General features: G+C 39.9%; 1 protein-coding gene across 4 annotated transcripts in view; it reads right to left on the bottom strand.

Moving 5' to 3' along the window:
* Positions 1-23,598, bottom strand: part of SH3PXD2B (SH3 and PX domains 2B) — a 1,471,413-nt gene that overhangs the window by 316,996 nt on the left and 1,130,819 nt on the right. For 2 of the 4 annotated variants that reach the window (XM_044069105.1, XM_044069107.1), the window contains exon 7: positions 22,597-22,632. The exons of the other annotated variants lie outside the window; for them this stretch is intronic. In XM_044069105.1, the coding sequence (XP_043925040.1) occupies positions 22,597-22,632 (36 nt within the window). The remainder of the gene's footprint in view (positions 1-22,596; positions 22,633-23,598) is intronic. 4 annotated transcript variants of the gene reach the window in all.

Raw genomic sequence — 23,598 nt, 5'->3', positions numbered from 1 at the left:
ACTTACATCATATAAATAAAAGAAGTGCCACAAACGCACTAGCAAAGCACATATCAACTAACCCCACACACAAGTTTGAATTTACTAGCATAGAACAGGTTAGTAAGAATATTAGAGGTGGACCATGGGAGTTAAAACTAGCGGAATCGGAATTGTTGTGGCAGCTGAGGACTAATGCTTATGCCCCACTAGGGCTTAACGAATATTGTTCTATCAAATGTATGCTGAAGTTAAAATCTTTGGAAAGATAATACAGAAAGGAACATTGTTTCCTATGTGGTCAGCTGCTTTTGTCTAATACAAGATGTAATATGTATGTTCAAATATCTCTTTATGTGGGTTTGTTTATAATTTTAACATGCTTGTCTATGTTCTCTCTATATAGGGTAGAAGTTGCTTTTACAAAAACTGTTATAAAAACTGTATTAGGTTTATAAAAACAATACTAGGATTTTAAATTAATGTTCCTTTTAACTAATTGAATTCTTAATTGCATAATTAGTAGACTTTTATAATGGTGATGGTTCTTGGGAAATGTCTGATGAAGTTCATTGTGGATTGTGAATGAATGAAAGTGTCATCAATAAACTGTTTGGGATTTTTGGAACTCTCTTCTGGCATCATTCGTTTTAACACTGTAAGAAACATGACAAGTAACTGCGTAATGCGAATAAATGGAAAATATGTTGTCCAAAACTCAATAACTTTTGAAGTAATTGTATTTTGAGAATAACTGCACACATCACACTGAAATGTCCCCAAAATTGTGGCACCTTACTAGGCAACTCTTTACAGTACAAGAAACACTCTGTAATGTCAGTACTTTGGGAATAGACACCCAGCACAAGAAACTTTGACTGGATTACACAAAATAGTTGCACTTTGCACACAATGAACTCTTTGAAATACATGCACAGTAATAAGCACACACTGTTAGCACTTTTACACACTTTTACACACACTGAGATACTTTGAATAACTTTAGTTATGCCCTTGATACAATACGAAGTCATAGTTATGCCCAAATACAGCACTTTGCCAAAACACAGTCGCCTTGCTTTATTTTGCTTAATGTGCCCTTTTCTTTTCTTACTGTAATACTTTAGCTCGTTTAAGTCTTTTTTTACACCCAATACATGTTTCTTGTGCTCGTCTTACTCTATACATCCCCAACTTTGCCAAAAACACACTCGTTTTGCTTTAAACATACTCATTTTCTGCTTTAAACATATTAATTTTGCTTTACAGTTAGTTGTTCTATCAAATACTTTTATCTTAAAAATGTTCTTTAGTTAACAAGCTTTTCATACTTTCTGATTGCCTGATATTGCGTTTGTGCCCTTGTAATTGTGTGTGATTTATGCATAATTTGTGCCCTTTATTGTCTTTCGCATCGAGTGTTCATCTTATTTCTCATTACCTTTGATTCGTTCTAGCTGTGTTTGTGCACTTTTCTCTCGGTTTTACCTTCATTGTCGTCTTTGCATCCCATGGCTCAAATGTTCTTCTCTTTTCCATCCCAGTTCTGACACCATGTCAGTTTTGTGTTAGGTCAAAAATAAACGAGTCTTCATGGGCTCTTTTCAAGCAGCTTTATTGCATACAAACACATGCTATTGTTGACTATTGACTGTAACTTAAGTAACTTGTATACAATTAAAGACTATGATTCTTGCATACTCACCCCCTAGCTGGTCCTTCAAATGGCAGCAAGGTTGTGCATGTGTGCAGGTTATATATGTGCACGTATAGCCTTGCATGCTTCTTAAAGATATAAGCACACACACTTTACACTCATCTACAAAATTCTTCAACTCTTTATTAATTACTATCCACAACTTCACCTCTGGTTGATAAAAACATGCCTGACTTGCGTGTAAAACTAAAGGGCCTAAAAACATTTTTGCTCCTTGCATCCTGCTACCTATATTCATAGGCAACAGCTTCCATTTTTTCAGTTCTTGTATCATCTTTTGTTTAGTCCCTTCTCCCATATCCTTATTTGCTGTAACAGAATCCTATTTAACCCATACTCCTAAATTCATTTTATCATGTCCCCATAAATATGGGTATTGCTGAATCAATTCATGTGTGAATACATAGTTTAAAGTTATAGCCTTTGTTCTATTTTGATTAACTTCATATTAAAAAAAAATGCAACTGTAAAAGAATATTCTACATCGAGATTTCCTTTTCTTGTTTCATCAGGTACAAAATAAAATGGTCTGCAAATAAAGACTTTTCTTGAATACTAGACTAATTATATCTTTGAATCTGAGTCCCTTATTTTCTTTGCCAGTACTTGTACATATAATGCAAATAAGAAAGTGGACAGAAAGGAATCGCCCACTTTGATGTTTTGCCTCCGATCCCTCATATATCCTAATTTCCTAATTAACCTTTTTATTGTATCTGGAAATTAAAATGTATATATAACCTTACTCGTAAAATCCCAGCTTCTTATGTCAAATGCTTTCCCTGCATCAAGACGCATCAGAAGCAGTGTTATTTTGTTAAAGTCTGCTTTCTGCTGGATCATCCTCATTCGTTTAATGTTGTCATCCCTCCACAAACCACATGGATCAATACCGATCAATTCTGTAAATACTTTTGCCATTCTTTTAGCAAGTATAGACAAACACTTTGCAATCGTGCTTTCAAATAATTGAATGGGGCCTATACGAAGCTAGCGCTGATGTGTCTGCAGCCACCACAGGTTTTTTTCCAGGATATTAGGGCTTCCCCTTCTTTTAAAATACTGTTAAAAAACCTTCCAGATCTTTATCACTTTCTTCCCTCCTAGCTTTCAAACTCCCACCAGAATATTACCTATTCAGGGAGACTTTCCTGCAGATTGGTCATACATCACCATGCTTATCTCACTTCCTCCTGTCTTAACTGTTAATTATCTAACTCTAACCTTTGCTATTTAAGTCTTCCATAAATATTTCCATTTTTGTTTTTTTGTTTTTTTTTTTTTAGATTTCCCTATTTCTCTGCTTTATACAAAATTTCACAAAATTTCCAAAATATCTCTACAGGATCACTGGTTATTTTTCTTGTTATAGGCTCTGTAGTTTGGCAACAAACCTTTCTGCTTTCTGTTGCCTAAGTCATTGTGCCAAAAGCTTTTCTGCTCTGGAGTTATCAAAAACAGTGGTATGTTTGTTAGGACAGTGCTAAAAAAGTTATGTGGGGGGCATGTTGTTAGCCTCGGTCGATAACAGACATAGGAGCCAGCCCTGGGATGAATTTGTGATTTCCCATCCAATGGTCAAGGTTATGTTTGAATAGGGTTAGGGATGGACTATTTCAATAGATGAGAAGCTTATTCCAGAGCATGGGAACACTTAGTCACATATCTGTCTCACCAGTATATTCTATTTATGTCACAAGCAAAGTTCAAATCCCTGGCTCGAGTGTTTCTGTTGCTGCTCGTTTTGCACCGCAAATCTCCATCAGGGCTAGATCTAAGGATGCTTTATACACCAAGCAACAATTGCCTCTCAACAACCTGTAGGACACTGAGTATAGAGACAAGGTTCTACGGCGATAGGACAGTGTGCTAAAACCTTGGATTGTCTTGGTGAGGAACCTCTGTGGGCATTCCATCTGTTGCATATGCCTAGTCGGGTACATGCAGAAGGGAGCATTGTACACAGTGATGGGTCTGATGAGGGTTGAGTAGAGTGGTATTATAACCTACCAGGATCTGGATTTCATACTGTTATTTATAAGTTGGGCAACATAGAATGATTTTCTAAAAACCTTGGCTACATGTTGGCCAAAGGCCAGATTGCTGTCAACATATACTGTATTTCCAGATCTCTAACAAATGGTTCAATACTTTGGGGTATCTTATAAATGGAGTAATTTGTCTGGGTAGATGTTTTCTCAAAAGGCACTATAATGTAATTCTTTGCATTGAGTTTTGATCTATGGTCTTGGCACCAGTCATTTATCTGTCTTATACTTTCTTGTTGGATATTAGTGTCATGGGAGGAATTTATGATAGCTCCCAATTTGCAGTCATCTGTGAACTTGGTGAGCCAGAGGCCCTTGACATTAGTACTGATTTCTGAGAAGTAGATGCCAAACAGGAGTAGGCCTGGCACAGCACCCTGTGGTACTCTACTGGTGACCTACCTCTTGGTGGAGGTGGTCGCACCAATCCTGATGTCTTGGGTCCTCTCTATGAGCCAGCTGGCAATCCAACAAGTTGTGTAAGAATTTATGCCTAGTTCAGTAAGTTTGTCCACAACACCTGAGTAGGGTATTGCGTCGAATGCCTTAGCCAGGCTTAGATAGGGGGTATGCACCATTTTCCCTTTATCCATTGCCTTGGTTACCTTCTCAAAGAAGTCTACCAGGTTAAGTAAGCATGACCTTTCTTTGACAAAACCAAACTCAGATGGGGGTTCAGTGTCTGTAGGTTGCCAGTGTCTTTGTTGATCATTTCCATGATAATTTACTCCATGGCTTTGGATATTAGACTAGTCAGCCTAATGAGGCTTGGGTCTTGATGGTCCACCCTTGTGAATGGGGATAACCATTGCCCTCCTCGATTCTCTAGGTACTTAGCATGCTTTAAGGCTGTGGTTGAAAAGTGCCTCAAGTGGTCCTGATAGGTCATGTTTCAGGCTATTTAGCAGGTGACCTTGGATATTTTAAGGCCTCATTGAGGTTGTGTTTTTAGCCTTAATGAACACTGCTGTGACCTGCTCCATGCTGACAGTTGGGTGGGGTATGCTGGTAGGGATTTTCATAAGGGGTAGCAAGGAGAAGTGGGGAAATAAGTTTGAGCTGAATTTGTTGGCCAGTGGATTTGCTATGTCACTCTGCTCAGTGAAGGTGCTATCATTTACTACCAGCTCAGCACTCTGTTTTATGTCATCTCTGAGGTTTCAGAGATAGCTTCATAGGCTATTGTGAAATCGGGGTTCGTAAGGAATTGAATTTTGACAAACTGTTGCTTAATAGGATGTAGTTTGCTTTAGAATAGCTTCTCTAACTGTAACAGGTTTTACTGGGTATTTCAAGTTGATTTTTATTTAGAATAAGAAAGCTTTGTAAGCGACCTCATTGGTGAGAGCAAGGTCCACTATGATGTTCTTCGTGTTTCACTGTTGCAGTCATTACATTTGGGTAATCCTGCTGGCAGGTTGCCCTCAGTCGGCAGTTGATTTTTATTTAGAATAAGAAAGCTTTGTAATCTGACCTCATTGGTGAGAGCAAGGTCCACTATGTTTCAACTTCTGGCCGAAGTGCACACTAACTGACCAAGGGCATTTGTGTTAATAAAGTCCAGGAAACACTGCGCCTTCAAGTTGATGGCAGTGTATGTTTTCCAGTATATAGAGTGGTAGTTAAAGTCACCCATGAATAGAGTGTTTGGTTGGCTGGAGAGTGCCTCCAAATGGTTTAGATAAAAGTTGTGGAATTCTTGAGACATAGGTATTGACCTACAGCTTCCTATGATATGGTAAAGGACTCTATCTAAGGTGACTTGCACATGGATAAACTCCAGGGTATCATCCCATTTAAACAAACTTAAGGTATGCTTGTTGCTAAAGTAGATCGAGACACCTCCACCTTTAGTCCCTTGTCTGTGTGCCTGATGGTCTAAATGTGTAATGGACACTGTAGGCTTGCACTGTTGGGGTACTTTCTGTGGCTTTAAAACATGTTTCTGTAATGGCCCATATGTCTATATTCCCCAGAGTGAGGAGAGGTTGTAGGGTGTAGAGTTTCTTAAGGCTCCTAGCATTGATCAGTAACACCGTTAAGTTTCTTTTGTTTATTTACTACTGTGGTAGGTTTATCCATTTGACATTGACTACAAAAGGCTCTAAGGAGGTAGACAAAATTTTAGCCAAAATCCAGAAGCCTGGAGGGAACAGGTGCAGAGCATTTTTGGCAAAACAACATGGTCTTTTGACTGTGTCCTCCCAGGCTGAGAGATACTGAACTCCACCTGAACTGATACCAGAAACTAAGCTAATTGCTAAAGTCAATCATTTTGTTTTTACACCGTGGCAACATCCTTGATGAAGGTAGAATGTTGTTCAATGCAAGGCACATACCCATCTGAGACACCTATTCAGAGAGATCCATAATATCTCTTTTCATATAATCCAGAGGGGTATGTCCCAGATTATTTACGCCAACACAGAATGTGACAGAATCATAGTAATACCTGTAGTGCCATGCCTTGAGTGCATGTGTAATTTGACAGATCCTGGCTCCAGATAAGTAACTGACCGTAATCTTCTCCTTGTTTTTAATGTCAGGTGGACTGGAGAGCAGCAATTAAAGTTTGTGAGTACAAAATGGAATACACTGACAACACCCCTACATGAGCCAAAATGGCCAGAAATATGTTTTGGATCAGTGATATATAGACTTAATTAAACAAATATCAGGATAGTAATCAATCTGTAAAAGATATGTACAAACCAGAAAAAAGATCGAAGACCATTTTCAAATCAGGCAACCTCTCGCCAAGGCAGATTGTAAATGCTGTGGCCTCTACTATTAATAATACTGTCTCAGCTAAAGAACAAAACTGTTTACTTACAGAAAATTCATACTGATGTAAGAAGCAGGACAAATCAGACACTACAGCTTGTTGTCCACAGTATATCACATCAACATTTGAGCCAAAATGGATGTGTTGTTTGCATACTTTATTAAAATTAAACCCGAGAGAAATTTTTGAATAGGTGCCTGGAAAGTGTAGGTTACTTTAAAGTTTCTTGATAAACAACAATGTATTCCTGTACATCTTAGTGTTGCAGGTCTTAGAGGTGCTATGTCCTCTTTTGGTTGGGCGGTGCAATGGTGCAGCAGTTAATATTGTTGCCTCACAGAAAGAGGTTTTCCGGTGCGATTTTTGCCTGGGGTGGTTTCTGTGCAGATTCTGCATGTCCTCCCTGCATTCTCATGGGTTTCCTCTGGGTACTCCGGTTTCCTCCCACATTCCAAAGACATGCATCTGGAGCACATCTCCCTGGGCCTCCACTGAAAATAGGCTCTGTCCTAGTCAGACTTTCCTAGTCAACAAATGTTAAATAAATAATTAAAAACTTTTCTTTGTGGGTCTGATTCTCATTTAGTAAATTAATCTCAAATGTGTAATAAGAAATGCTAATGTCACTGTGGAGAAAAAGGGTCATACAGCAAAAAGTTATGCTGTCAAATGTAAGAAGGGGTGCATTTATGTTGTGGCTAACCATAAGTGCAGGTTGTGGATCAGAAGCCTGACAGATCTCACTCTGACTGGTCAATGACACTGTTTGCAATTAACCACAACATTCTGATAGTGATGGCATTATTGCAAATGAAGATTCTGAAGCTGCAGCAGACAGCAACACTATTTTGTGTGGCACTGTCCTCCTCCAATTCCACCCCTTCCTCTTCGGAATAAGACACAGCAGATTTTCTGCTTTACCCCGATAATCTTGACTGTTCTGCTGACAAAATGAAAAGGAAGAAAGGAAGAAATGGTTAGACACCGACAAACTCAAGCTTATAAAAAGGTAATGATAACTTTACTGTAGTCTTGGTTAATGCCAACTGCATCACTGATGAAACATGGTTCACTACTTTGACATGGTCTGTATTACAAGTTGTTCACAGTAGCTGTTTATTACACAAACGTTTTTGTATGAGCTGCACCCTAATAATTTGTATTATGTGGCTGCCTAGTGTTCTGGACATTAGGACCAGTGTTATGTGATAACATAGAAGTATCACTGGCAATTCATATACTACAAAATGATGCTTATTTACAATTACTAAGCCTATTCATTTTTATATTTTATATGTAAACAATCCAAGAAGAGACTTTGCAGTGTAGAGGGTGTGTTGTCACTTCCTGAATTATGCTATGTACCTAGTTCACTAATAAAAACTGAACTGTAAAATACGTACTACAAAAACATAAAACATAAAATAGTGGGTAGTCCACGGTTATGTTAAAAATGGAATATCCTTTATTGAAACACACAAACAAGCAATCCTAGTTGAGTATAATAAAAAACATCAAAAACATTCCTTATTTATATATTATCAGGTTGTTTGGAGCAAAGGAGTGGTTACAGAGTGCGGTTCTGTTAAGAACAATGAAAGCATTAAAATCATTCCTTTAGCCAAGTCCTCCTTCCCCCCTTACTACCATAGTGTAATCTCAGACTGTGCTACCTAAAATTGAAACTAAAAAGCTAAATTAAAATACAAGACCACCTTATTAACACGTTACATAGGCTAACCAACTAATCCAAAACTTCATTAATTAAGAAACTAACAAAACGGCTAATTAATGAAATAACAAAATGATACACCACTAGACATCGACCAGAATAAATAATAATGAATATAAACTAAAACACTTTTAACAAAGATCGCTTCCTTATCAAATAAATACTTCATCAGGTCTGTGTGTCGAAAACAAATCATGGTGAATGAACACGTGTATAAATCGATCGACAAGTGAAAATCTAAGTAGGATGAAAAACATAACAAACACATGCTAAGATGGAAATACAGGGATAAATGTTAAAAATAAAGCACTCAGGCCATGGGGATCTGTTAAAGCGTGGCATCTAACTAAGAAAACACTTAGTCTGAATGCGTAAGAGTGCACTCAATAGTAATTTAAGAGTAATTAAGAGTAAAGGATATTCCATTTGTAACTCAGCTGTGGACTACCTGCTATTTTCTATTTGATTATTTTGTAGTATGTATTTTACAGTTTGGTTTTTATTAAGTGAACTAGGTGCATAACATAATTTAAGGAGTGAAAATCACACCCTGCACACTGCAAAGTTTCTTCTTGGTTGATTTTTGATCCAGTACAAGTTGCATTACTGGGTTTTTCTAAGACTTCAAGGGATGCCACAGATTTTTTTTGTTTGTTTGTTTTATATGTACAAACTAATATTAAGGAGAATGCGCCTCTTCTCTTGGTTAACATGGACAGTAATTTATTAAAGGAGATGGGTAAAAATAATTTAAGGAAGCCATAAGAAGTGGCCGTCTGTTACGGGTAGGAGATGCCAATAATGCCTATAGAAGAAATCATTTAAAAGTTAAATACGATTACTGTTTACATTCTAACATTTTGTCTGAGATTAATTGTGGTACTACTGTGGTTGTTTGGTATACATTTGGTGATGATTTTAATGTTTCAAAGGAAAAAAAAATGACTGATTCCTCTTCTCTTTGAACAAAGTCAACTGTTTGAAGGCTCATATGTGCAATAAGGCCTTTTTATTCTGCTTGGACAGTATGGTGGATAATTTCAATGCAATGATTCCAGAAAGTTTTCTTGTATGTTAAACAAGTGTGTTTTAAATCACAGAAAATAATATGCACAAATGTGGAATTGCTATATTCATTTTTTTTATTGTTTCAAATGATTACCTGAAAAGTCCAACTGGAAAATAAAACCCCTTTTCAGAGGAGGTCCGGGGAGAAAAGCTCTTGTATACAAATAAGGAAATATAAAATACACAGCTATGTCAAACATCTCTATTAAGACAAATGAATACAATGTAATCAACATTTACATACAATGTACACAGTTGCATTCACACTGCATTATACTGTATACAGAGTTTTACTCATTACATTACACCTTTAACAGTGAAGGATCTGTGGGCAAACATCTCTCAGATTCACATAAAGAAAACAATATAATCATGCATTTACATACAATATACAGGATTGCATTTGTTTTGCACTATACAATTAACTGTGGTAGATATCTGTGTGCAGACTTCACTTTTACATTCAAGAAATCAGCTATGTGAAGAATGTTCTGTAAACATACAGCAACAGACATTAATTTTAAAAACACATTTGTGTCAGCAAGAACTGTTTATAATTGTTTTGACAGGGAAAGAGGAGGCAACAGTTTTTGGTCCAAAGGAAAAACATAGGAGGAAGCATGGCAGATGTTAACCTATAGTAGGGAAGTGTTGTTAACATGTAATAGGGATGTGTAAGGTGGGGGCATGTTAAACATGGAAAACGATATTTAAGCAGTCTATGACACTAAAATTTGAATCACATTTTATAGACATTAGTAATTTTTGCGAATCTGTCTTTAGGTAAATGGGTTATGTTATGCATAGTAGCTGGACGGTAGAGTCATTAGTAGGGCAGGATGAAGAGCAGTTTAAACACAAGAAGGTTCAGTACCTGTGGTTTTGACATATATCAAGTTTTTATTTAAAAATAACACAGAGATTTCTAGTACTATATGGGGTATACCCAAATTATTAAGAGGCAATAATGTTTTCTTAAACAAGAAAGCATTGCTGCTGCTAACTACACATGATTCTGAAAATTGTAAATGTCCGGGGCTGTCTCTGACATGGATAGGTTTTCTTATAACTTTTATAAGGAAAAGAATACACAGAATAAAGTATTTTTTAACATGAATAGTTACATCAAGGAATATGTTGTTTACATATCAATGAAGTGGCCTTGGCCTTAAAGGTTACCTGAAAAAATGTCCAACAGAATTGAAAGAATATTGTTGACTGTTAATGTTTTGCAACATTGATTATAAAATGTTGATGAAAAATATTCATAAAAGGTTACAAACATTTCTTCCTAAACTTCTGATGGAGGGTGTCTACTGCTTTAAAAATTATGATTCAAAAGAAATGTTCATTATTTTATTTGTTTATAAGTGTATAGTTTGAATCTGATGTCTGTGATATAGGGAAGACTTTTGCCAGTGCTGGCAATGAACAGATGTAGAGTATTTTATCTGCTTACAGTATTAGCACTACATGCGTTTGTCTTTTACATTTTGTAAACTATAATACTGCTGTTAGGTTACTGTGATGCTATTCCTCACAAGGGTGTTAAAGAGGGATGCCCTATGAGCTGTCTTTTGTTTCTTTACTTATGAGTATTGTGGTTAATTTTACTACAGGATATAAATTTACAGATCACAAGTAACTTTACATCTAGTACTGCCATATATTGATGATTAAAATGCATTTTGGGATGTGGAGGTGATAACTGTTTTGGAAGATTGTTTACATTTGGTTTGTCTTTCTTTTAGTAAAGAAGTATAAAGGGTTTAGTCACGTCATTAGAAAAGGGGAATGTATTTTACTGCCTCTGTTGTCAGCACTTTAGGTATTGCATTTGGTCAAAACTCTACTGCTCAGTGGATTGCCATTTTGTAAAGCTTATGAAACAACATCCTATTGTGGAAAAGCTTCACTTTCATAAAACGTTTCTATTGTTAATTTAGGGTGTTTGTATAAACTGACCTATTTTGGTGGTGTGTCAACTTTTTCTACAAAGAAAGTAAAAAAAAGTAAAAAAACTCCCAAGTTTTTTTTAAGTACTTTTGGAGTGTACATACTGAACCCTGTCAGAAGAAGAGTGATTTGTACTTCCAGGGATAAGTTGTTATGCTGGTGGTTTAGCATAACAGTTAAGGTGTTTACCTCATAGACACATGGCAACACAAATGAAATAAACTAAATCCACACAAAAAGGACTGAAACCAGGAGCCAGCAGGAATAAATAGATGAATAGGTATACAGTTACAGGCTGTACCTTGATAAAGTCTCTGAACTGACAGAGACGAAAGCGCTTGCATTTGCTGAGTTGAAATAAAGAAGTATGGACTCTGACATCAAGGATTCGGTTTGTTTTGGAGTAACTGTATACCTATTCATCTATTTATTCCTGCTGTCTCCTGGTTTCAGTTGTTTTTGTGTGGTCATAGACACATGGTACAGGGTTTGACTCTCACCTTTGAAGGAAATTGGGTAAGCTTAAAATGGCCCATGGGGCAACTACCCTAGTACTTAACCTATGGGGGATGTCCCAACCTGTGGAATATTTAGCTTCTTTTTATTTATTATGGGTACACCAGGCTCTTAAAGATAGGGTGATCTTCACTACTGAGTCAGTTATTTTAGCTACATTTTGGATTTTTATGGGATAGTACTAAGGAAGGAAAATGATCAGTGCTGCTGATACTAAGGCTAACAGTAATATTCATAAAATGAAGCTGTGGAAATTAAATACAGAAGGCACCCTTAAGCACAAAAACAACTGTAAACTACGTGGCATTCTAAAAAACAGTATGAGCATAGATTTTAATAAGTATATAAATGCCATGACTTTTTGGTGCCATTTATCACAGAACAAACTGCCTGTAAAGGCTTTTATGCTATGTAAAGTTTTTTATTGAATGTTTGTGCAAGAAATGTCTTCTTGAGGAAATGTCTGAGGATTTTTTTTTTCAGTGTTCTAGACTTAAGTGCTAACCTGAAAATTTGAATAGACATGTAGAGAAGTATCTCTCTGTTATTTCAATCTTTATGTGCTTATGATTGTATGGAAAGGGTGATGTTGGGAATAAGCATATTTCTGATTATTTTGATAAAGTTGTTTTCAAGAATGTGGATTATTTGGAAGGGACTCACTTAGGAACTTTAATAATATATCCACAGTTCATGCTGCATTAAAATCTTTATAATTTTGGTTGTGGCAAAAAGACTAGAAGATTAGCTGGCATCTCTCTCTGATGTTATCACTTCTTTGAAGTACAAACTACATTTTTTTACTTTTAATGTACGTATGTATGTATGTATAATACCTTTACATATGTAAATATTTTCTTTTGTACACAGTACCCCTATTCTTTTTAACAAGTGCCACAATATCCTTTATACCATGGCAGGGCTAGCTACCCAGCGATGTAAACCTTGGCTTGAGATGATTGTCACTGTTGAGGTAACACCCCGAACCCATGTGCAAAAATGGGAAAAAGGGTTGAGGATGGATGGACAGTATCCTTTATATTTACCACAGTCATCACCAACGTAGGCAGATGGGACTTGTTTACTGACACATCTGAAGGCCTTCACACTGTGGAGTGAAGTACTCACAACTTTTACGCTGCACTACAGTACAGTATTAGAAAATGAATCCAACTGCCTGGTGTAGGTATAGAACCCAAGGATTTCAATTTCCCAGCACAAATGGAAGGTGCACTGCTGGTTAAACTACTGATGATAATAACTGCTTATTCTAATTAATATACTGATATCAAGTGAGAAAAACAAGGAGTAAACTTCAGTCTACCAAATATATTTAATACCACTGATAACCTCAACATCACACAAAGTACAGTTGTGTACACTTACCATAAATGTAGATGTTCGAGTGTATTTACTGTTGCAGTCATCACATTTGGGTTATCCCTGCCAGGGTAACCCTCGGCCGGCCCGAATACCAGAGGCTTAGTATTTCTGCATCAGTTGCTGTCGCTTCAGGACTGACGTCAGGTCGTCAGTAGTATAAAGTAAGGCAGCCAATGCCATTACATCAGTTTTTCTTGCCCTAACCTGTCAGGAGCCCCCAAGTAGGAGCCAGGTTCTGGTGGAAGAACCTCACCAGTAGAAAGTAAATACCAATATGTCCCTTGTAAGGAAAGAGGAGAAAAAAAGGGGGATGGAGGGAAACCAGGACTGCAACAGTGAATACACTAGAACATCTACATTTACGGTAAGTGTACACAACTGTACTATGTTCTTCGTGTTTCACTGTTGCAGTCATCACATTTGGGTTGACTCTCAAAGCTGAGGAAATGGGTGGAGGCAGTCAAGGAAACTAAGAGCTGGCTAGGATGCCCTGCAAGACTGCAGAGGCAAATCCTGCCCTGGATTTGAAGAAGAGAGGCAGGTGGTAATGTTTGGTAAAAGTGTGAACAGATGTCCAGGTGGCAGCCTCCAGGATGTCCCTGGTGGGGACTCCTCTGAGGAAAGCTGCAGAGGTGGAGGCTGCTCTGGTGGAGTGAGTCCTGACCCCCTTGGGGGGGGGGGGCTTTCCATGTTGTTTTTAGCAGAAAAGGATGCAGTGTGCTATCCATTTGGAAATGGTTTGTTTGGAGATGGCTTTGCCTTCTGCCCCTGTAGCAAAACTAACCAGCAATTGATCAGACTTTCCGAAGGATTTAGTCCTGTCTAGATAGAATCTGAGTGGTCTGTGCACATCTAGAGAGTGCAGAATCCTTTCCCCCTTGTTCTGGGGATTAGGAAAAAAGGTGGACAAATGAATGGATTGGCTGAGAGCCACAATGGACACCACACCTTGGGCATGAAGGATGGGTTAGTCCTGAGGGATACCCTGTCAGCATGGAAGGTGATGAAGGGCTCCACAGCCATCAGCGCTTGCAGCTTAGGTTCATAGGTAGGTACTAGGCTATCTGCCCTAGGGCATTTATAAGCCTAGCCAGAATGTGTTGGCTTTTGCCTCTCTTTTAGATTTGATTAGATTCCTGAGCCTCTATCCAGAAGGGCTATAGAAGTGATCCCAGGAGTAAATTTACGATTTCCCATCCACCCGTCAAGATTTCTCTTGAAGAGGGTCAGTGAGGGGCTCTGCCTAACATGCATTGGGATTCTATTCCAGAGCGAGGGAAGCCTCTGGGATATGAATCTATCCCTCCAGCATGTCCTATTTATTGTTGTGCTGAGGTTTAAATCCCTGGAACGTGTAGCTCTAAGGGATTTGGTTTTCTTGAGGTGGAGCATGTCCATTAATTCCGGATTAGACATGGCCTTGTACTTCAGGCAGAGATTGCCTCTGAGTAGGCAGTAAGCAACTGAGTAGAGCTGGAGTTTCTTTAGTCGAGCTGTATACAGCATCTTTTTCAAGCCCACGATCCTCTTGGTGAGGTACTTCTGGGGTCTTTCCAGCTGTTGCAGGTGTCTGGTAAGGTACACCCCAAATGGGGCATTGTACTCTATTATGGGTCTGATGAGCGATGAGTAGAGGGGCACAATGACCTCTCGATCTAGATGTGAACCCTTTTGTGATTAGGTGGGCTACATAGAAGGTTTTTCTAGCTACTTTGGCAATGTGATTATCAAAGGAGAGGTTGCCATCTACTTGGGTCCCCAGATCCCTAATTACATCTTCCGTACTTAGTGGATTACTACCTATGTGGTAGTTCGTGGGCACTTTGTTTTTCCCAATGGGGATGACTATGCATTTTTTGGCATTTAGCTTGAGGTCATGGTTCTGACACCAGGTATTCGTCTCTGTAAGACCCTTCTGGATGATGTCTGTGTCAGCTGGAGAGTTGATTATGGCTCCCAATTTGCAATCATCTGCAAACTTGGTCAGCCATAGTCCTCCCGTGCTTGCCTGTACCTCAGAAAAGTATATAACGAACAAGAGGGGTCCCAGTACTGAGCCCTGTGGGACGCCACTTGTAACCGGTTTGGAGTCGGACATGGCACCCACAACTCTGACCATGTGAGTTCTATCCATGAGCCAGTTTGCAACCCATCTTGTGACATAAGGGTTAATGTTCAAGCTGGTAAGCTTATCTATAATGCCAGAGTGGGGTATTGTGTCGAAGGCCTTTGCTAGGTCTAGGTAGGCTGTGTGGACTACCTTTCCCTCGTCTATGGCTTTGGTAACTGTTTCAAAGAAGTCTACTAGGTTTAAGAGGCAAGATCTGCCTTTAACAAAGCCAAATTAGGTAGGGTCCAGTGTCTGGAGGTTCCCAATGTCTTTGTTTATGAGATCCATGATGATGCGCTCCATAGCCTTGCAGACCAGGCTAGTCAGGCTTATAGGGCGATAGTTCCCGGGATCCATAGTGGCACCACCTTTGTGGAGTGGGATAACTGTTGCTGTACACCATTCTTTGGGTACATATCCTGTAGTAAGGCTGAGTTTGAACAGTGAGTTTGTGTGAGGGTTTAGTTCTTTTTGGAGCTCATGTAAGATGCAGCCTGGGATTCCATTCAGTCCCATTGATGCTGTGTTTTTGGCTTTGGAGAGGGCTGTTTTCACCTGTGTGTCTGTGATGTCTTGGGGTCTACATTTTTCTGTGATGGACACAGGCCCTTTTAGAGGTGAGGGAGGTGGTAAGGTTTGCACTGAACCTGTCAGCCAGGATGTTGGCAATGTCAGTGGGTTCAGTGTATTTTTTGCCATTTTGCACCAGCTCAGAGCAGATCTGAGAGTTGCCACCTAAATTCTTGACATAGCTAAAGAAGGCTTTGTGATTATCTTTAGAGTCTTTGGCGATTTTTCTCTCGAAGTTGGCCTTGGATGATTTTATGAGGGATCATAGTTTCTTGCTAATACTGATCAGGGATGCCTTCCTTTTTTGGGATTTTGCTCTATCATGTAATAGTTTCCTCCTTCTGTTGTATAGCTTATTTATGGCAGGGGTCCACCAGACCAGTCTCTTCTTTTTGGAGGAGTGAGTCTTGGTTTTACTTGGGATGGCTCGATCCATGCATTCCTGTAGGTGCTCACAAAATGCATTTGTAAAGGATTCTGCAGTTTGGGCAGCTCAGAGACTCTTCTGGCTGAAGTGATGATCAGAAGGAAAGTAGTCTTCCAGGAGAGAAATTTTAGCTCTGCAGAAGAAGCTGGTTCAAAGGGGGGCATGGTGAGCTTTTCCAAGACAAAATTAAGGTCCCAAGCTGGGGTCGGTGCTCTTCTGGGTGGCCTCAAGTTGCTAGCCCCTCTTAGGAACTGTTTGTTCAAGGGATGTGAGAAAAGGGGCTGCTCAGTTGGAAAATGAACAGAGACAGCAGAGGCATGGATTTTAATAGAGGAAAAAGAGAGGCCATTGTGTAGTAGGTCAGCTAAGTAATCCAGGATGAGAGGGAGGGAGGGCTGTGCAGTATTGCCTCCCTTAGCCTGAATCCAGGTGCTAAACCTTTTCCATTTGTCAGCATAAGACTTTCTAGTGCTAGGGTGTCTGGCCTCACATATAACATCTAGAACCAGTTTACTGAGGTTGGCAGGTTGACTGGGGATTAGGGAATAAGCCAAGCTGTCAAATTGAGTGCCTGCAATTGGGGATGCATAAATTCCCTTTCCCTCTGGGTCAGTAGGTTTGGAATCTGAGGAAGATGCCATGGTGGCAGTGGGGGCAGGTTGTGCAGCATGGGGTACCAGTGCTGGCGAGGCCAATCTGGAGCTATAAGAATTGCCCTTGGTTTTTCCTCCTATATTTTGAGCAGTACCCTGGGGATGAGAGGTAATGGAGGAAAGGCCTAGACCGATAGATTGACTCAGGGGAAGGACAGGGCATCCACTTTCCAAGCCATACAGTGATCCTCCCTGGTGCAGAATTTGCTGAGCTGATGGTTGGTGTGGGAGGCAAAGAGGTCGACCTTCAGAATGCCCCATTTCTGAGTTATTAGGGTGAAGGTTCTTCTGTTGAGCTGCCACTCATGTGGGTCCAGAAGATCTCTGCTTAATTGGTCTGCCAGAGAGTTAAGAGAACCTGGTAGGAATTGTGCTAACAGGTGGAGTTGCATGGCAGAGGCTGTGTGCCAAAGGGTCAAGGCCAGCCTGCATGGAGGGTAGACGTGAGTTCCTCCCTGCATGTTGATATACCACATTACAGTGATGTTGTCTGTTTTGATCAGGAGAGCCCCTGGGGAGAGAAGAGGCTTGAAAGCTATCAGGGCGTGCTGGACAGCCATAATCTCTTTTTGGTTGATGTGCAGAGGAATTTGCTGTGGGCTCCATTGGCCCTGTATGCACCTGTCGTCCAGGTGTGCACCCCAGGCATAGTCTGATGCGTCTGTGGTGAGGGTCTGGGTGGCAGTGGGTGGTGAGAAAGGAAGTCCCTTGTTGTGGGAGCATGCTGTTGCCCACCAAAGAAAATCTTTTCTGAGGCAAGGAATTATAGGTATAAGTGTCTCCAGGTCTTGAGATTGTTGACACCAAAGGCTTTTTAGGTACCACTGAAGTTTCCTCATATGCAGTCTGTCATATGGAATGAATAGTATGCAAGATGCCATGAACCCCAGAGCTAGCAGGATCTTCCTTGCAGTTAGCTGAGGTCTGGTGGCTAGTGCGAGAAGTAGGCTATCAGGAAATTTTGCTTTTCTAGTGAAAGGAATGCCATCTGGAATGCTGTGTCCATGCTTGCTCCTAGGAATATAATCCTTTGGGTGGTCACCTGTTTGGATTTCTTTTCGTTGATTGCATACTCTTGGGAGGGTAGTAGGGACTTTACAAAGGCCAGGTGCTCAAGAAGCTTTTCCTGGCTGTCTGCCTAAATTAGACAGTCATCTAAGTACGGGTAAATCTGGATATTCCTTTGTCTGCAGACATTTTGTGAAAACTCTGGGAGCAGTAGATAAGCCAAAGGTAAGTGCAGAGAACTGAAAGTGATGAGATTCTGCCCTGAAACTGAGATATTTCCTGCATGATTCCCTGATAGGAATATGGAAGTAGGCCACTTTCAGATCTAGGGTGGCTAACCAAGCATCCTTGGAGTGCATGGGTAACAGCTGCTGGAGAGTGAGCATTTTGAATTTTGAGATCACCAGGAAGGTGTTTAGAAAGGATAGATCGAGGATGGGGCACCAGGTGCCCTCTTTTCTGGGTACCATAAAAAGTCTGGAGTAGAAACCTTGGCCTCTCTGTTCTGCAGGAATGTGCTCTACTGCCCTCATAGAGAGCAGGGAAAGTACTTGCTTTTGCGCCTCTGCCCACTGGTTTGGAGGTAGATCTGGGAACCCTTTTGGGGTAGGAAGGGTGTGGAAAGAAAATTTGTATCCTTGGGACACTATGTTGAGAACCCACCAGTCGTTGGTAATGGTGGCCCAGGTGCTTGCGTGAAAGGAGAGTTTTCCTCCTAGGAGTAAATGAAGGTGGGCAGAGGGAAGGGGTGGGGAGGTGAGTCATTGTGAGTTCTTATCATAAGCGGATGGCTTAGAACTCCCTGGGTTTGAAGTGGAGGTAGTCCACTGCTTAGATCTCTGCATTCCCTGTGGCTGCTGTCTGGGGGGGGCTCTGGGCTGGACTGGACTGGCTTAGTGGGAGCAGGAAAGGACAAGTGCTTGGTGGGACAATGCCTGCTGAACCTGGGTGGCTGGACCTGTAAGAAATCCGTAACTGTCTGCTTTTTTTAAGACCTCTTCTGCCTTAGTACCAAATAAGTTGTCTTTGTGCCAGGGGGCATCCAACAATTTGGATTTGACATGGTATGGCAAAGGCTGTTCCTTAAGCCATGCATGCCTTCTAATGACAGATCCAGTGACTGCTGCTCTGCAAGAAGCTTCTAGGGCATCAAAACCACAGTGCAAGGTGGTATGTTTAGTTACTTGACTTGCAGAATGCATTAACTCTTGTGACTCGTTAGATTCTGCACAAAAAGGAAGACTTTTTTTGTTTGAGGAGTTCCAGGGTATTTTGCTGAAATATTAGCATATGGAACTGACAATTTAGTGCCCTGATAGCAAGAGTAGCTGAGATGTATACCTTTTTACCCCATCTGTCTAGTGCTTGGGAATCCCTATTTGAGGGGATGGTATTCTTAGCAGAGGTTGCTTTAATCTCTTTAGGCCCTTGAAAAATTACCTCAGGGTCAGCAGTAGGACTTTTAAAAAGAAATGTGTGAGTCAGGGACTCTGTAGTACCTGTCTGGTTTTTTGGGTGCAGGAGGGAGGGTGTCAGCAGTCAAGCTGGATTACAGGAAAACATCCACCACAACATCCAGGACTGGGGGGATGGCCAAGGGTCTGTGCTGTGGAAGATCTAAGAATTCCCTGAGTCTCTTTTTAGACTGAGGGTAGTCCTGACTCTTTCATTGGAAATGCTCCCTTAAGGTATGAAGGGTTTCCCCAAAGAAATAAATCCTCTGGGGGAGAGATGAAAGGGATGGAATCCTCTGCATCAGAATCCTCATAAGTAGAGAGGGGTTGCATGTCTTCATATTCAGATGAATCAGTCATCTGACTCTTGTTCAGACAAAACTACAGGGGACAGATCTCTTTAACTTTTGGAGGGGGTAGCTTGGCTTCCCCTGATCAGCATTATAGGGTCTTCCACCATTTTAAGCATTTGAGATGGAGGTAAGGAAGCAGGTGCCGAGATTAGGTCATCTGTTTCTTGGCTGTAAATTGCACCCTGAGCCTAAGAAACTCAGTAGTTTTCAAACGAACGGTAGTTGCGAAAGAAGATGTCGGTTTGTGTCGAGAATCGGTAGTGCAAAGGACTTCCTTGGAAGCCAGTACCAGTGACTCCAGACCCATCCAATATAGAGACGACCACAGGATCTTTAGTCAAAGAAGAGTTTTGCGACATACTGGACTCCGAAAGGGTCATAGTAGCGGCCTACAAATCCACAGAAGCAGGCATCAGTGGCTGTGAAAGCACCTCACTGAGCACAGGAGAACTGATGACTAGCTTAATGGAGGCGTCGTCGGTAGGTTTGGACCTGTGCGGTCTGTCTCTGTCTTTATCTTTACATTTTTTTTTTGGAAGATCTGCTCTCAGATGGCTTACCAAAGCCATATCGGAGTTCGAGGACTGTAAGCGAAAATATCTAGCTACAATTCGGGCCAGACAACGGATAGTTCTGGCATTGAACAAAGCACAAAAACGACAGCGGGGGATGTCGTGGTTTGGACCTAAACAAGTGACGGAGTAAGAATGAAAGTCTTGGTGTGGTATTTGCTTTCCACAGGCGAGTCAATTGTTAACTTTTTCTGACATTGGTTAGTGCAAGAAAAAAAGGATCCCCAATGGGGTACTTGGCTTTAGAAGACTTTGGCTTCAAATCGGTAGATGAAACTCAGGTAGCGGCTGACCGGCACTCGTGTGAACTGCTTCTGCGTTGGGCTCCATGGCAAGAAAGACTGATGTAATGGCGTTGGCTGCCTTACTTTATACTACTGATAACCTGTCAGCCCTGAAGCGACAGCAACCGACGCAGAAATACTAAGACTCTGGTATTCGAACTGGCTGAGGGCTACCCTGGTGGGGATAACCCAAATGTGATGACTGCAACAGTGAAACACGAAGAACATCAAGATTTCAATACCGAAACAAAAGCAATAGCCTTAAAAGGCCAGGCTATATACTTAAAAATCACAGCGACACTGCATAAAAATTAAAATAAAAATTTGGATATGCAGTTAGTTTTAATTCTAATTTAATCAACCTGCATGTTCATATGCAGATTAGCATGTGAACACACAAACATGCACCAATGCAAAGAAACAATGTGTCTTTGCATCTTCACACGCAACAGTGAGGTACTCTTACTCGGCTGCTTAATAAAGCCATGCAGCCAAGAGAAATTGAAGAAAATGATTGTTAATTGGTGATGGAAAGAAGAGATTTTGGCCACAGTCTAAAATTACAGAATCTTAGCATGTGATGACAGGCAATTGTAGCAACACATCCAGCAGACAGCATCACTTCGCAACAACATATACTCTGAAACATCTTGTATAAAACCACATAAAACACTCATTTTAATTTCCAAACTCTATTCTCAGGTTTGAAGCATTAAATATTTTGACAAATACTATGATCGTGGCTTATTGATCACAAACATTCAATTTTTCAATCACATCTTAATATTTAATTTAAACAGCAAATGGATTTAAAATTAAAACAGGTGTTGGGAAGAGGGCAGACATTAGCATTATAAATTTATAAAACTGTGGTTCTCTATAAAAACAAATTGCAATTGAAAGAATCAGTATAGAACACATTTTATTCATAACACCAACATACGCAAACATACAGGGAAATGATCTAGGAGTAAAAAAAAAAAAAAAAAAAAAAAAACTCTCCAATACAAACAACACACACAATCTGCATTATTAACAAAATATATTAAATACTAAATAAAACTAACTAGCCGCATTGTCAAATAAGCAGCATACAAATTCCACTCTAGGAAACATATAAGTCACAACCATCTCAGGCAAAATGTTTATACAGTTCTGTACCAAAATTACTAGAACAATTCTTTTCTGAAAGCTTTCTACATACAATTCGGTATAGTTCATCAGCAATAACCAGAGCAGAATAAATGAACTCCACAAACACTTCCCCTTTCCTCAGCATGCTATAAACCAAAAAAAAAGACTTAAAACATACCACTCTTATACAGGAAGCTTCAACCCCCATATTTCCTTAACTTTTACAGAAAGCTCCAAAGTTGCAAAAAACTAAAGTGATAAGTCACATAGAATGTCTACAGTGTGCAAACTGATAAATAATTTGACAGAAAATTCACTCAATAGAACAGTCTGATGAAGCACAATTCCACAAAAAGCAATACCCTCACACTGCAGGTATCCCTCCTCTCGGTCTGATGGGTGGGGAGCTGTGAAATGCTTTGCCAGTGAAACTTATCTGGGTTTATAATTTCTCCAACTAATTTTTCCAAATTATCCCAAAACCTACATGTAGGCAGGGACAGACATCAGCGGAGCACCATATCTTCAGCAGAACACTGCCTCTTATACTGACCAGTTTCAATCGTCTGAGCAAGTACTGCCAAGTTAATGATAGCTCGTTCCACCTCCCAGAGTGCACCAACACTCACCATGCAAATGCCAACACCCCAAGTGAGGAAAGTGCACACCACAGCTGGCCCCACACATTCCAAGAATGAGAATGCAGGATCATGAGTAAATTGTGATTAAATTTTGTTTAGCTTAAAAAAAAAAAAATCACTGAGCAGCAAAAAGAAGCAGAATATGCTACAGAGAGGAGGAGTAATTAAAGCAGATTACAGCAGGGCTAAAAAGTATTAGTTACTACCTCTCTTTAGGAAAGATGCTGTTCGCTTGATAAGCCCTGATGAAGGAAAATGAATGAAAGCATGTATAAGGAAAATGGTTATGATGGAATGAAGAATGAGATGTTAACCAAATAATGACTTCATAGAAAAAAATGCAATAAATAAATAGATGTGTCACAATTACATTTCTGAACATGTGGTGCAGAAGTTTCTGAAAAATAAAACTGCTTACCAACAAATGGTGTTACATTTTCTCTGCACATTTTTCAACCATTTATTCAAGTGCTAAAGTAAGATATGTGACTACTCACCTTACCAGTCGACCTTTGACAGAACCCTCTTATAACAGATGGAGCATTTGAGTAGAATTCTAAGTAGTGTTCAAACTACCCGAAAGTCTAACAGTTTACCTCAGATGCTTACGGCTACAAGCTATTAACCAGCTTCACCTAGTAGTCGTGGGTTTGATTCCCTCATATTCAACTTTCAAATTGTGTGACTTTTGAGCAAGACACTTAACAAGGTGGTATTCCCAGGTCACCTTTGACAAGGATCACTTGTGTCCAGGGGACTTATTTGGCTAACAAATTAATTAAAAACAAGGAAATAAAGAGGTAGCAGAAAGGATTCAGAATCAGATGTACAGAAGTTCATCTTTTTCAAATGATGCTTGCCTCTTGGAATGAAGCAAGACACCTAACGAGGTGGTGGTCCCAGATCACCTCTGACAAAGGTCATTTGTGTCCAGTGGGCTTATTTGATTAACAAATTAAAAAAAAAAAGAAAATAAAGAGGTAGCAGAAAGGATTCAGAATCAAATGTCTAGAAGTTCATCTTTTTCAAATGATGCTCGCGTCTTAGAATGGAGGTTTAACATATTTTGCTTGGTACAAATATTGCACAGATGACAAGGAGACCAGTATATTTCTAAAACAAACACTAAAATCACCCACAGCCCAGGTAGAATGTCCTTTCATTGCATTTTAACACCCCTAGTGCTTTTCTGACAGGCAAATACAAAC

Source organism: Protopterus annectens, chromosome 4.part0, assembly GCF_019279795.1.
Source record: "Protopterus annectens isolate FY-2018-M chromosome 4.part0, PAN1.0, whole genome shotgun sequence".
Taxonomy (NCBI): domain Eukaryota; kingdom Metazoa; phylum Chordata; order Ceratodontiformes; family Protopteridae; genus Protopterus; species Protopterus annectens.
Note: the sequence above shows the minus strand (reverse complement) of the source record. Positions and strands in the feature narration are given on the sequence as shown.